Source organism: Pollicipes pollicipes, unplaced genomic scaffold (genome assembly GCF_011947565.3).
Source record: "Pollicipes pollicipes isolate AB1234 unplaced genomic scaffold, Ppol_2.1 Scaffold_6138;HRSCAF=7277_pilon_pilon_pilon, whole genome shotgun sequence".
NCBI classification, from domain to species: Eukaryota; Metazoa; Arthropoda; class Thecostraca; order Pollicipedomorpha; family Pollicipedidae; genus Pollicipes; species Pollicipes pollicipes.
In genome coordinates, this window is record NW_023596818.1 from 28,310,091 (window position 1) to 28,324,331 (window position 14,241).

The 14,241-nt window shown below is 52.4% G+C and overlaps 1 protein-coding gene across 1 annotated transcript in view; it reads right to left on the bottom strand.

Moving 5' to 3' along the window:
- LOC119105534 (sodium/hydrogen exchanger 3) overlaps positions 1-14,241 on the bottom strand; it is a 53,017-nt gene that overhangs the window by 33,425 nt on the left and 5,351 nt on the right. Inside the window, exons 2-3 of the mRNA XM_037228996.1 lie at positions 6,745-6,943; positions 3,599-3,672 (exon numbers count right to left, since the gene is read on the bottom strand). Of these exons, the coding sequence (XP_037084891.1) occupies positions 3,599-3,672; positions 6,745-6,943 (273 nt within the window). The remainder of the gene's footprint in view (positions 1-3,598; positions 3,673-6,744; positions 6,944-14,241) is intronic.

Here is a 14,241-nt window from a genome sequence, read left to right on the forward strand (position 1 = left end):
GGCATGACATGATTTGGTGATGGGAAGGAAACTGATAAAGTTTCTAATGATGTTAGCCTTCTGTAGACCATCTCCGTCATGGATCTACTCAACGTCTGATCTCTCTGATTTGGTGCGTCGGCCTCTTACCTATCATTTGTCCCTTCTATCTTTTTCTGCATCTATCTCACTCCTTGTTTTTCTCTCTCCCTCTTTCCTCCCCTGTCCCCCCCCCCCTCTATCTTCCTCCTCCACTCCGCTTCCCACTTCTTCTCATTCCAGGCCTGTCGCTCCATATCTCTCCTTCTTCTTAATCCCTAACTCTCCTTTAATGCTATCTGCACAGGGCGAAACGGGGGTCAGAAAGAGGGACATTGCTCAGGCTCTTGAGTTATCCCCAGGCCCCGACCGCCACGGCCAGCTGATGGTCGGTCGGCACACTGGCGCGCAAGCCTGCCCTCCCGGTCTCGGCCCCCTCCCCCTCCCCGTCTCCCGATCAGCCCGTCAACCAGCGTTGCACGTGAAGGCCTTGGTTTGCCACGGCCAGGGGAGGGCTGCGGCATGACGGGGTGGGGGTCAGGGCCTGGCCAGCCCGGCTCCGCCCGGCCCGCCGGCCCAGCCCCCCCCCCCCCCCCCCCCTCCACCACCGCGGCCCGCTGGCTGTTTTACCGTCCGATGACAGGCTCAGCGTCCGGGTGCTGGGGATGGCTCAGCGTCCGGGTGCTGGATGGCCCAGCGGATGCGCGCAGATGTCTGTGGTCATGTTACCTGGCCGGCGGACGTGGTGCTAGAGTTGGCTGGTTGTGGCGACTGATCCCACGCGACGATCAGTGAATGCAACGGTAATGCAGGTTCGCGCACGACGGGATAAGACGGCCGAGGCCGCAGACGCCTGCCGGTCCCTAAAGCCTGACGGACACCCAGCGAGAGGCTCTGAATGCAGGAGAGATGAACGGAGATCTTGGAGCCAAAGCACTTGTACTAAATTCTATTGAAAATCAGAGTCAAATCGACCCCAGAATCACTCTGAATTTCGGGGAATTCAGGTTGATTTCAATCAGGTTAGAGGCATGTAAAAAAACATTTATGTTTGATCCGAAATCAAACATGAGACATCTTGTTACCACAATAGAACACGGAATAGATTACTGCTCATAATTAGGTAAAAATGAGTCACTGATTAAGACAAAGTCAATCTTTCTAATAATCGGTCTTTACTTATACACAAATTTGTTGGTGATGCCCGTTGAACGACATGTGAGCCATAAGCCAATCTACCAACAAACATAAGACACATCCAGATAACATGCAAAGACCACATTCGTGTTATGTATCTAGCGAAAAAATATTCAAAAGCATTTTGTTGCTCAAGTTAAAAAGAAATGCATTGGGTTTTCCAGTACCGATCACCACATCGTACTTTGTCAAGAATCTGAGAATCCCAATGACGGAGATGTAAAACCGGTTACTAAAAATCGGTAAGCTTTCAAATATCACACACACACACACACACACACACACACACACACATATATATATATATATATATATATATATATATATATATATATATATATATATATTATATATATATATATATATATGATATTTGAGGGAAAGAGAGAGAGAGAGAAGGTTACATATATATAAAGTGAAGTTCGAGGTGCCTCGCAAACCGATCTGTAGGTTCACCCAAGGCTTGAATAAAAAGGTGGACCGAGAGAAAGTGCATGTCATGCCACGCAAGCCATGCCGGTCATGTTTGTGACCTTGGTGCTCGAGCAGCCTGTGAACGCATCTGGCAGATGGCGTTTTCTACTGGCTGCGATACTCAAAAGCTGGCCGATTAATTACCGTATATTGCATCCCCAGTACATCCTTTGATTATAATTCGCAATGTTTTGTTCCATTAGGTTTTAGGGTGTCATAAATATGTATAGCCAAATCCTTCAGAAGTCAATGAAGTCACTGCAAGGATGCATTTTTTTGCGCTTGGGAAGGCACGTTTCATGCTTTGCAGGCCCGCGTGATCCCAAATCAGACGTGGAATCAGCAAGGTACGTAGGAGTGAGTGAAGTGGCTTGAATAAAAAATTGATTCGACTCAGTTTGAAAAAGTCTGATGGAAATCAGGAGTGAGCTTCCAAAGTTGTGGAGTCAGAATCCATTCCAATCCACGCCAAGTTGAGCACAGCGCATATCATCAATGCTGAGCAGTCAAAGCTGTACAAGCGCAGTCTCCAGCATGAAATCTGGGCAGCCAGCGCCGCAGCCGCCCTGAGCGACCGAAAGGGACGTGAAGCTGGACGCCGAGCTAAATAGCTGGCGCCGACAAAACTACCCTTCCTAACCGCTCATGGGCCCCTGGCTGGACCGAGGGAGTTCCCACGCGGGCCACTGCCGGCCGTATCGGGCTGGATCTCCAGACGGCAGGAGCGCCGATAGTTGCCGGCGCGCGCCGTCCGCTAAGCCGCGGCGCGCCGTCACCATTGCGCCATGTTTGTGCGGTCGGGCGCGTCAGCGGCGCCTTTCGCCGCCGCCGCGCCGCCGCCGCCGGGTGCCCACTGATGACGGGGCGGGTACGGGCGGTGCGCCAACGGTCACCGGCTGTCCGGCGACTCCTGACGGGCGCTGGCGCTGCACGTGTGCGTGCCGTCCCACGAGCTGTTGGTACTGCTCCGCCCGCCCCTCGGCAGGTGCCACCGATCTGCACATTACGGTCCCCAGATGCGCCAGCTTGTCAGCGATTGCGCGGCGTGGCATTGGCTGTATGTAAATGCGTTCCAGTGACAGCTTAATTAAAATGGTGCGAGCATCTGGCGAAAAGAGCCGATTTGTGGCGGCACGCTGACATAAATGGACAGTGGAAACCATCGGCAGACAGCTACAGACGTGTGCACCAAAGCGCAAGGAACGCATGGAGTCTGTGGACGGTGGATGCCTCCGCGCATACCAATAAATTCCACCTTGTCTTCCTGAGTTCTTCCTGAGTTCTGCCGCTGGCGGCGATTCTGCCGGCCGGGATACGGCGAGAGCGGCGGAGGCTGTGACGGAGAGAGCGGCGGAGGCTGTGACGAGGCGGCCTGTTACCGGACGTGTCGGCTCGCTGGCTGTCCGGCGCCCCTGTCGCGGTATTCACAGCGCGTGACGAGCCGCGGAGCCGTGTCATTTGCAGCGACGCCGGTCGCCAAAATCACTCGGCTTGCATCAGCGATTGTTGACAAATGACAGTGTCTCCTGGGGTAAAACCCCACGTGGCTGGAGGTGGAGGCTCGGGTATCTCGCGGGCCCCTGCGAGGGACGTGCGCCCTCGGGGGTAGAAGCTGGTTCTCTTCAGCACGATCTGAACGCAACCACACTTGCATGTACTGTCAATGTGTGTTTCACGTAGAGCAAGCGGACCCAAGCCACGGCCAGGTCGATGGCTGTGACGCCCAGAAGCGTCACACAGAAGGACCCAGCCCATCGGAACCTGTATGGAACTTCCACAACGGTTGCCATAAAACATAGATTTTGGCGAATTACGTATTTCATGTGCCGAAACCTCACGCCAAAGTTGTGCAAGAGGCGTGAAGTCGTCGCTCACACCAATGTCCCAGCAGCGAGCGGTTCGCACTTACCAATTGTAAACGTGTTGAATATGGTTCCCACCACGGCGAAGAGAAGAATCGTTCCCAGGTTATCAAAGAACATTCTGAAAAGTCAAGGTCGCTGGGTCAGCCGGGTACACAAAGGTAAGCTTTGACACGATCCCAATGACTGCGCTTCCACAGCGGAGCCCCCGGCCGCTGCGCCGTAGCTCTACCTATCCAAGACGTGGTAGACTCAAGCATCACACAATAGCCCGCTGTGGCCACTCTTGCCAGGGGATTGTGGTAGCGTGAGCACTTATCAGTCACGGGGCATTGTGGCTGCCTCAAGTTTCCGCTATTGTCAGCGGCTACGATGTGTGCTAAAGCGATCTGCGAAGCTGACATTCCGAGGCGTGGCTAAGCACTGGCGAGCGACTGAGCCTTGCCGATGGACGAGAGAGCCGCGCGTGCGACTCAAACGCGTTTGAGTAGTATGACGGCCGACACATTAACATTCCAGAACGCAGCCTTTTCGATAAGCTTGTCACTTTATATTCAGCAGCCGTCCCTCGACATAACATGACCCGTGAGCGTGTGCATACGGTGCGGGAGGCTTGGGTAACAGAGCAGTCAAGGGCGGAGTGGATGGGGTATGTACTGTTATGAAATACCGAGCTGGATGAATTTCAGAATTAGCAGTCGGTCCCAGAAAGTCACGCCGAGGTGAACCGACCGAGCGCCCGTCTTGGGCTCCGGATCCGTCTGGGTAGTAACGCGTGTGGCCGCACTAGGTCATCCCAGTACCGCCGGAAATGGAGGCGTTAACTTTCCAAAATTGCTGACGGCAGCCCGCCACACGAGGCCAGCTCGGGATTTAACCCTGTTGTTTTAGGTATGTAAATGCTATGGCATGTTAAGGGGAGCTCATTTGGCCCCCTTGATATATCGAGAACTATTCGACTGATTATCAAAGACAAAACGACGTTCAATCCATTCCAAGATCTACAAGTCTGAAAAGAATGCCTCAAATGTTGGAAAGGGAGTAGCAGCGATCAGGGAACACAGGCTATTCGGGAGTTTTTGCTTCTACACACATGACGGGCTTATCAGCCGATTTTAAGGTAACTAACACAGATCGATAGCTAGTGATTCTAAGGCTGGTAAGTCAGAGCGTTAATGTTAATTAAATGTTTTGCTATTTAAATTTAAATTAAATGTTAATTAAATGTTAATTAAAAATTCACGGACGTATCCAGAAGACAGGCATATGGATGATAAGAAAAACATATCCTCAAAGCTTTCTGTCGAATTCACGTGAGGCAAATGCGATAGCCACAGTACTGAGATCTTCTCTAAATGAATTGCGGTGCATAGGCAACGCAGTTTGACATATTTTGTAAGCGTATCCAAGTTTCAGAACGATGAGAGCAGGAAGACGCGATTTGGGCGTGGCCTTTCGAAGCGGCAGCCGTCCTCGGATGGCTCGCTGTGGGCGGTCAGTTCGCTGGTTCGCTGTGGGCAGTCAGTTCGCTGGTTCGCTGTGGGCTGTCAGTTCGCTGGTTCGCTGTGGGCAGTCAGTTCGCTGGTTCGCTGTGGGCTCAGTTCGCTGGTTCGCTGTGGGCAGTCAGTTCGCTGGTTCGCTGTGGGCTGTCAGTTCGCTGGTTCGCTGTGGGCAGTCAGTTCGCTGGTTCGCTGTGGGCAGTCAGTTCGCTGGTTCGCTGTGGGCAGTCAGTCTCCGTGTACCGCAATAGCCCCTCCCCTCCTCTTTTGTCGCTTCTCGACTCGCCTTCGACAAACGTTATCTTTTAGCTGATGTTTACTTCACATAAGTGAAAAGTGTATGCAACATGAACGTTTCAGGGTTACATGTTTCAAACGACATAACCCCTTGTACTCCCATCTCTGGAAGCGCCCCTGTGGATTTCTTTTTTTCATTTCCTCCTGCTTCACACGTGCATTAACTTTCTTCCTTAGCCATTCTTAGCACGGTTGTGCTGGCCCAGGTAGCATACGCCCTCCGCACCCAGTTTAATCCAACTCAACACGCCTTTTTCACTGCGTATATCCATTGGTTGCGTAAATATTGACGAAAAGTACAGCGCTCTGCATTTAGATCGCGAGCAACATCCCTTCTATACCTGCGTTGATAACCCGCAATACTCTTCAAACGGTGTAAAAATTCACCGGTTTTTGAGCCGCAGGACCACCTTTACCACGCTACTTTTTAAGTTGCAATAACGACACCGGTGGTACAGCTGTTCCATGCACCGGAAGCAACAGTAAGTCCTGGAAACGCAAGTCCGCGCGCAGAACGTCGGCACATGGAACCGCTTACGCAGCCCACGTAGAATAAACCTTGACACTTGTGCAAAGAATGTCCAGGAAAAGCCGGGACTTTTCTGCGACCTTTTCCAATCACGTCCAAGAAATTGGCAAAAACCTGAGAGAGCTGAATCCCATTCAATTCAATAGCAGGATTAACCTGCAAAAGTGCAGCGTGCTAACGTGTCCCAGCATTTGCCTGCAAACCTGGATTTAAAGGCAAAAGGCAAAATTGTCAGGCTTATAAAACTTGAGTTGACTTCGTAAGCTGTTCAGTGCATTTGCGAGGAGCATTATCCACTTACATAACACAGCAGTAATAGCCTTATTCCCCGAAGAAAAAAAACAGGATGGTGGAATGATTTTCGGTGCGGAATTTACCGCGTGTTGAGTGGCAGAGACTGGCATTTTGAAATCGGTCTCAAAATGGCACATATAACCAACGGTTTTCAATTTTTGAGACGGTGTGCTCTGGGTCTGAGTTCTTGACTCCCATCTCTTCTAAGCCTGTTGGGCCCATTAACCTGTCCAGTTTCGCGGACCACGGGTGATGTCGAATGACAACGGATTTAGCGGATGAACCTGCCATAATGATGATACGTTGATAACAGGTCCAGAGGCTGTTATCGCCCAACCAACCCAGCTACGCAACCTTTTGTCGACCTGTCCAGCCTATTCGCCAACTCAATCGCTGCTTGAAAGCCCCCTCTGTTGTGTTGGGTGTAATCGGCGTTTATTAAATTGCAGAAAATGCGCCTTTTAATGTTCCAAGCAGTGCCACGTTAGGCTTCACATTAAGGCCCTGTGCACCGTGACGCAAGCGATGCCAGTGTCAAGTCTAACGCCGTGCCCGCATGTCGCCTCTCGCTCACCTGTTGGGCATGAAGTAGCCAGCGTCCAGTATGATGGGCGGAAGCATGAAGAGGAAGAAGGTGTCGGGGTCCAGGTGGTGGGCCGCCTCGACGTCCCCCAGGCCTCCGAAGTACAGGATGACGCCCACGATGATGCCGATGACGATCAGCAGGCACGACTCGGGAAACATGTGCGACAGCTTCGGGAACATGTGGAACCCTGCCAGTCGGACAAAACGGAAGCTCTCAACGCTGCTGGCTAGCGAGGCACGTGCAGCAGGCTTACGCCAGTGCTGAGCCCTGCCGGAACAAAGCAGCTCAGTGCTGCCATGTGTCTGTGAGCTCGTCAGCTGCTTCGACCGACGGACCTGTTTTGGGCGGCTCATTAAAATTATTGTTTAGAAATACAAAAGCTGTCAGGACAGGTACAAGTGCTGTTCGAAACTAACAGACAATATTGCCTGTTCTAGAAAGGCCTGTCTGAGTTTTGCTTTGCGGTAGATAATGCGTGAGAGTAATTCAAAAGTTCGTCGCTTCTCTAAAGACTGCGTGTTGTTCCTCGTCTGGTTCGACTGTAGCCCTTTCGTCGGGCGTATTAACAGACAACGTAGTGAAACTCACGGGTCGAGAACAACCAGACGGGCGTAATGAAACAAACGCGAGATATCAATCACAACTATTGGTGTTTAAAGACATCTTCAGCACCTATTTCAGCTCGTGTCGGCAGTGCTCACGCTGATAGTCGCCGGGATCGAAAACATTTGGCCGGGCGCCAGGCTCGAACCCTACACTTTTCCGACTTTGGCCGCGGGTGGGAGCTATTCCAAATGAGCCCCGCCATCTCCAGATGCAAGCAGGCCAGCATTATGCCACGAAGACAATAAACAAAGTTCATGCGTTAACTCGCATTCATCGTGTGATTCGACTTGCGTTCACATTTATGGAATTGTGTCACTTTCTCTGACCATGCCCACTTCATCCTTATCCATTCCTATCAGCGATTTGAGCTTGGCGCCTTCCACTGGCGAGCTCCCGTTTGAGCTTGGCGCCTTCCACTGGCGAGCTCCTGTTTGCATGCCCCAGCCCTGCCTTACTCAGGACCTCACTACTTTTATGTCCTGCACAGCATGCACCTATAGCCTCCCCTACCGTCACCTCCCCACATCTATTTACATATCCAAGTCACCGCCACAGAGGCATCAACAACAGCGGTACAACAACAACAGATGCATCAACAACAGCGGTACAACAACGACAGATGCATCAACAACAAGGGCAATGTGTAACCCAACGGGAAGTTGTAATGCGCAAAACCACCGAAATGTTTGAACCCACCGGGAAGTCATAATGATTGAAATCACCGAAATGTGTGAACCCACCGGGAAGCAATCTACAGCATAACTGCAGATTCGGGAGCAAGCAGAACCATGCCTGGGACAGGACAGCAGTCAGTGATGCAGACTGAGCTGCTGAGAGGTCTTTTCCTCAGATGGGGAGCGTGTGCGACAGCTTTGATGCTCTCGAATAAGTGGGATCCTGCTAGGAAAAACCAGGATGGCCACTTGACTCAAGGGTTTTCCCGCCTATCAGTGCAGAGTGTAAGTGCATGAGCATCTCCCTTCTCATTACCATATGACTTGTCAGCACCTTAGTCATGATTTGCGATTACGGAAGTCCGTAAGCTTGCATGCAGTTGTGGGCCAAGATAACTGAGCTAACTGGCTGGCTGCCGATTTCAACGCTCGGTCGCGTGCTAAACGTCGGCGGCCCGAAGTATGTTCAGCGTTCGTGTCTCTCGGTCCTAACGCATTTAGTAGCAGTGCAACCATTAGTCCCCTTCCGACACAACTGGTGTTGGAGCTGGAAACGCTTCTGGTTCCATTAATACGCCACCATTAGCAACGCATTAGCGCAAAGTGGTCCACGTTACGGAAGACAGCGGGGTGCTTAAAACGAGAACTCCGCTTGCCCGGCTGCAGAGTGGAGAAATTAGACCCCAATGGACGGTGCAGCGAACACCTTGAAGGAGCATCGGCTCTGAACTGGGCGATGCAGGGACTTTCTGCGGTCTGTGACCTTCCATCCGGGATTTCATCGGTGACTCACGCGGCCGCACTTAGTAACCCGCCTCGATCACCGCTGGGGCCCTGCAGCTAGCCCCGCTGCGCTCTGCCCCGGCTGCGCACACTTGTTTGCAGGCTCCGGGCTGAGATACTGGCCTCCTCTGAAGTGGGGCGAGGTCGGGTCGGACCCGGCCCTCCTGGCTGACAGCCGTGCCCGCTGGTCCGCGCCCACCCGGCCGCCGCAAGCGCTCCTCGATAGCGCTCAGTCGGGCGCGTCGAGTCCCAGCTGCCCGTCTGTGCCCTCGCAGCTCCGGCCTCCCGAACGACAGCTGAGAGTCATGCAGGAGCGTTGGTTGACAGCTGGCCCGTAGACTGCTTTTCGACTTCACTAGGTCACACGATTTGGGCAGTCCAAATAGGTCTTGTTCTGAGGCGTCAATTCATACATCTGCACAGACACCAAAAACGCGACATCCTGTCGGCCGCAGCCTCGCCCACTGGCTTTGAAACTCCCGCTCTCGAACCCCAAAGACTACACCATCTGAGCCTCAAGGTCCTGTGGCGCGACCAAAAAGTTCCCTACAACGTGGGCCAGAACTCGCCCAAACACACACAAAGCCATTGTTCACGCTACAGATCCGGCCTCCGACCGCCGATTGATCTACGCCGACGCAGACAGACGTGCGTCATACCTGCTGAGGCCGAGGGTGTTTTCCTGTGGGAGCAGGGCGTGACCCCAGACACTTCCGGGAGCTGTTCCCGGCCGCGTGTTCCAGCAGCCGGCTCGCGTGCAGGTGCGCGGCTTGCGGTGTGACAAATCATTACCGCACAGGATATGACAGTCGGTTGCCGTGAGCAGTGCAGAAGTAATAGCTGTCGCGTGGCCAAAATAGCGTCTGGGTGCACGTTTAAAGGACAACGGGTATCCATACACCGTGCAAGATTGGCATGAGTTTCGTTGGATGTCTGGAAGTACGTGTGGGGTGGTAATGACTGAAACAGCACACCCAGCCTTTTGGAACGCAGTCGGATTGGTGTTGAGTAGCTGATTAGTTTCTCAGGAAACCGCTGGCACCGCATGATGTCAGTTATTTTGGCACCTTGGTGCGACGGCGTCCCTTATAAGGTAGGTGTGGGGGGGGGGGGGGCAGGCCAAAAAGCCGCCGAACGGTGGTGTCAAGGTCACGAGATAGCAGCACATACGTAAGGACTATTGTGGGTAAGGGCGGGGTTCTCTGGTTGCGATTCAGAGGCTGAGATAGTGTTGCAAGCTTTCACCACTGCTGAGCTAACTGAACAGATGTCTGTTCCGGGAGGAAATATTCATGTCAGTCGCAAACATGCAAGTTCGCCCGGGATCGTCTTAGAGCATAATGACGTGAAGCTCCAAACGCCTCTGGGCTTAAAACCATGCCAGTTTAAGGTGGCTTACGATATTTTGACAGAATGGGCCTGGTTCGGATGTGACGCTGATCTCGTATCTCAAAAATCTGAAGTGCTTTCTCCGCCGGTCAGGTTTGTCAAGGCTCAAAGTGACACCAAAGCATGATAACTTTTCACGAGAAATCATGCAATTAACGCTTCAGCACATAATCTAGTTAAAAGTAATGGTGAGCTTAGACGTGCACCAAAAAGCAGTAATGCGAATGACACATCTGAGTTTTATTGTCTTGCATTTGAAAATGTCTGAATACAAAAGAAATATGGCTTGCGGGGTAGAACTCAAACAGGTTTTCCAGTTCGGAACCGTAAACCACAGCAGCGCTTGGCTCAGCAGGCTGCAGATTGAAAAGAATGAGGCATGGAAGACTGAGCATGCCGACTATGCATCTGTCACAGCACGGCTTCGCAATTCCCGTTTCGTACACAGCTGGCCCAACGAGAGGCGTTGCACATATTTTTTGGTCATGGAGGGGCTTTTGCAAAGCATCACAATCATGCTTGAGACGAGCTCGCGTCCTACTGCCACACATGTACCCCAGGTGCGCGCGTCGCCGGCACGTCACCGCCCAACGCTCGATCTCGACTTAGTGGTCGCCCGCCGCACTTGTTAACTGCACGCACAAACGCCACATGCCCGTTTGAAATAGAGTAGACAGTTTTCGACCAAAGGTTCTCGCGTTTTTGAGCGGCAAGGCCCTCCACTTCATGCTCATTGGGACTTGATAGCGATGCTACGAAGTAAAGTTTTTGTTTTACAGTTGGTCTTAGTGAAGTCCAAAAGTGCTCCGTTTAAAATGAATATCTCTCAGAATTAACAACGCAGATGAGCTACAATCAGATAAAATCTGCATTCATGCAAACTGCTTGCGTACAAAATCAAGTTTCTGAAATAGAGCAGCGTAGCAAGGCCCAGACAGCCAACCTTTCCCAACTACCCCGAACTCATCTTCCATCCAACTTTACCTGGGTAAGTGCACTCGCCCGACGCCACCCATACATATTCATCCATGTGGGTACGCCAAAAGCGCCGCGAGCGCCAAAATCCTGCAGAGGCAAGGTCAGCGTACGCAACCGACCAGCGATGTCTCACGCGGCGTACCGCCGGACACACGTGCTCGCATGACCGAAGAGGCCAAGTGGCGTGCCATCATGTAAATTGAACGGGAAGGAGGGTATTTGGAGCACGCGCTCTCGTGAGCACGTGACTTGAGTGATGGTTCCATGATTGTATGCGAATAAATCTGCATACACAACGTCGTGGAATGAAATAGATTTCCCAATATGATTGATAGCGGAAGGAGTTGTCAGACAAATGTCGTACATTTGTTTCGGCATCCAGCATCTCAAACTGCAAACCTGATTGTCTGCTGTTATGCTGAAAGCGTAAAACGATGCTGAGACCGAGACCTAGAGAGAGACAGGGAGACAGGAAGAGAGAAAGAGACAGGGAGACAGAGAGAGACAGAGACAGAGACAGAGACAGAGACAGAGACAGAGACAGAGACAGAGAGAGAGACAGAGACAGAGACAGAGACAGAGACAGAGACAGAGAAGAGACAGAGACAGAGACAGAGACAGAGACAAGACAGAGACAGAGACAGAGACAGAGACAGAGACAGAGACAGAGACAGAGACAGAGACAGAGACAGAGACAGACAGGAGACAGAGACAGAGACAGAGACAGAGACAGAGACGAGACAGAGACAGAGACGAGACAGAGACAGAGACCGAGACAGAGACAGAGACAGAGACAGAGACAGAGACAGAGACAGAGACAGAGACAGAGACAGAGACAGAGACAGAGACAAGACAGAGACAGAGACAGAGACAGAGACAGAGACAGAGACGAACAGAGACAGAGACAGAGACAGAGACAGAGACAGAGACAGAGACAGAGACAGAGACAGAGACAGAGACAGAGACAGAGACAGAGACAGAGACAGAGACAGAGACAGAGACAGAGACAGAGACAGAGACAGAGACAGAGACAGAGACAGAGACAGAGACAGAGACAGAGACAGAGACAGAGACAGAGACAGAACAGAGACAGAGACAGAGACAGAACAGAGACAGAGACAGAGACAGAGACAGAGACAGAGACGAGACAGAGACAGAGACAGAGACAGAGACAGAGACAGAGACAGAGACGGATACGAGACGAGACGGAGACGGAGACGAGACGGAGACGGAGACGGAGACGGAGACGGAGACGGAGACGGAGACGGAGACGGAGACGGAGACGGAGACGAGACGGAGACGAGACGGAGACGAGACGGAGAGAGAGAGAGAGATAGAGAGAGAGAGAGAGAGAGAGAGAGAAGAGAGAGAGAGAGAGAGAGAGAGGAGATAGAGAGAGAGAGAGAGAGAGAGAGAGAGAGAGAGAGAGGAGAGAGAGAGAGAGAGACAGAGAGAGAGAGAGACAAAGCATTATTTCGCCTCAAGTTGGGTGACAGCAAGGTTATTGACTGCGAAGCCAGGCACACGCCGGCGGCCATTTTGAGCGACAAGACGAATTCGCGCCACTGGCGACGCTGATATGCACCATTATGCGCGGAGGGTGTAACGTATTGACAGCTGCCGGTTCTGTTCATCTCTTGAGCTTTACTGGAAGTAAAAGAGTCTTTTGGTGTGTTGTGTTTTCGTGTTTTGTGTTTTCGTGTTTTTGTTTTCGTGTTTTCGTGTTTTCGACTTGCAAGGAGTACTCAACTCAAAGACAACAACTCGGAGAGCAAGATATGCAGCTGGGAAGGGACGGGGCGCTATTAGTCTAAATGCCCGATCGGGAGCAGGTAGCATTTGTGTTTACGTCCTCTTGAGTCGTACCACCACAACAACGACTATGGATAAGGCACAGCTCACTGGTTATGTGACCCTCCAAGGGTGCATTGCCACCTCCAGGTGTGAGAATGCAACTCCCCTCACTTTGTGACCCCCGGGTGCGTGTTGTCACTTCCAGGTGCGAGAAGGCAACTGACCTCACTTTGTAACCCCCAGGTGCGTATTGTCACCTCCATGTGTGAGAAGGCAGCTCACCTCACCTCGCTCCGCTGCCAGCTCCTTGCTTCCATCCCTTTGCATGTAAATTAGTCATACTCGGGATCGCGTGTCGCACTGACATGGGCTCGGTCTTGGTAGCTCGACCGGTAACGCTGGGTTTCGTTTGGGAAATCGGATGATAGGGAGCTGACGATAGCCATCCAGCGCGGAACTAGCAACACTGATATGATTCTGATCTACGGCTGGTCAGAGGCTGGTAAATGAATGCTACATTGCGCAGCGCAAGCGCACAACATCGTAACATAGAGAAGCATTTACGAAACGATCAAGACCAAAACGCTTCCCCCACTTTTGACAGTAGTATAGCGCCGCTCCTCACGCTCTATGTGGAACAGGACGTCCACTAACTGCCGGACATTGGCAGCTTCTAACCTCCGTTCTGCCCCGTGAAGTAACGTCATGCAACTCGACCGCCACGGTCACCCAGCGTACAAAAAGCGAGCCGAGTCCGGTTTGCCAGTGGGCGCCGCTGGGTGCAGTGGCGCCGCCGCCAGAGCAGCACGCCGACACCGTGACCCCGTTCCCGACGGGGTTCGGGGACGGCAGATCCTGGTCACGCGTCCCGAGCGCCGGGGTCAGGGGTCAGCTGGCAGCGGTCACCTTTGACCCGTGACCTCGCCCCGGGGCGCGGCCGGCCCCGTCTGGCCCAGTGCCGGCAAGGTCGTCCGGCGGAGGCGCGCGCAACACATCTGGGCACCCTGACTCGCGGAGCTGGAGCTCATGGGGCGCTGCCGGCCGGCTGAGAGAGGACGCTCTTTCGGCCGAAGACCGCCTGTTCGTGTCCCGCCGTCTTATTCGAACCGGATGCTTCGTTTACACATGATTTACACGATACATGATCTAGCTTCCATCGAAATTTCGTAACTAAAGACGTGCGTTCATTTGATCCATGTAATATGATGGCAACTAATGGCTGTTCATCGACAGACTGACTGTGTTATGTCATGACATCTGA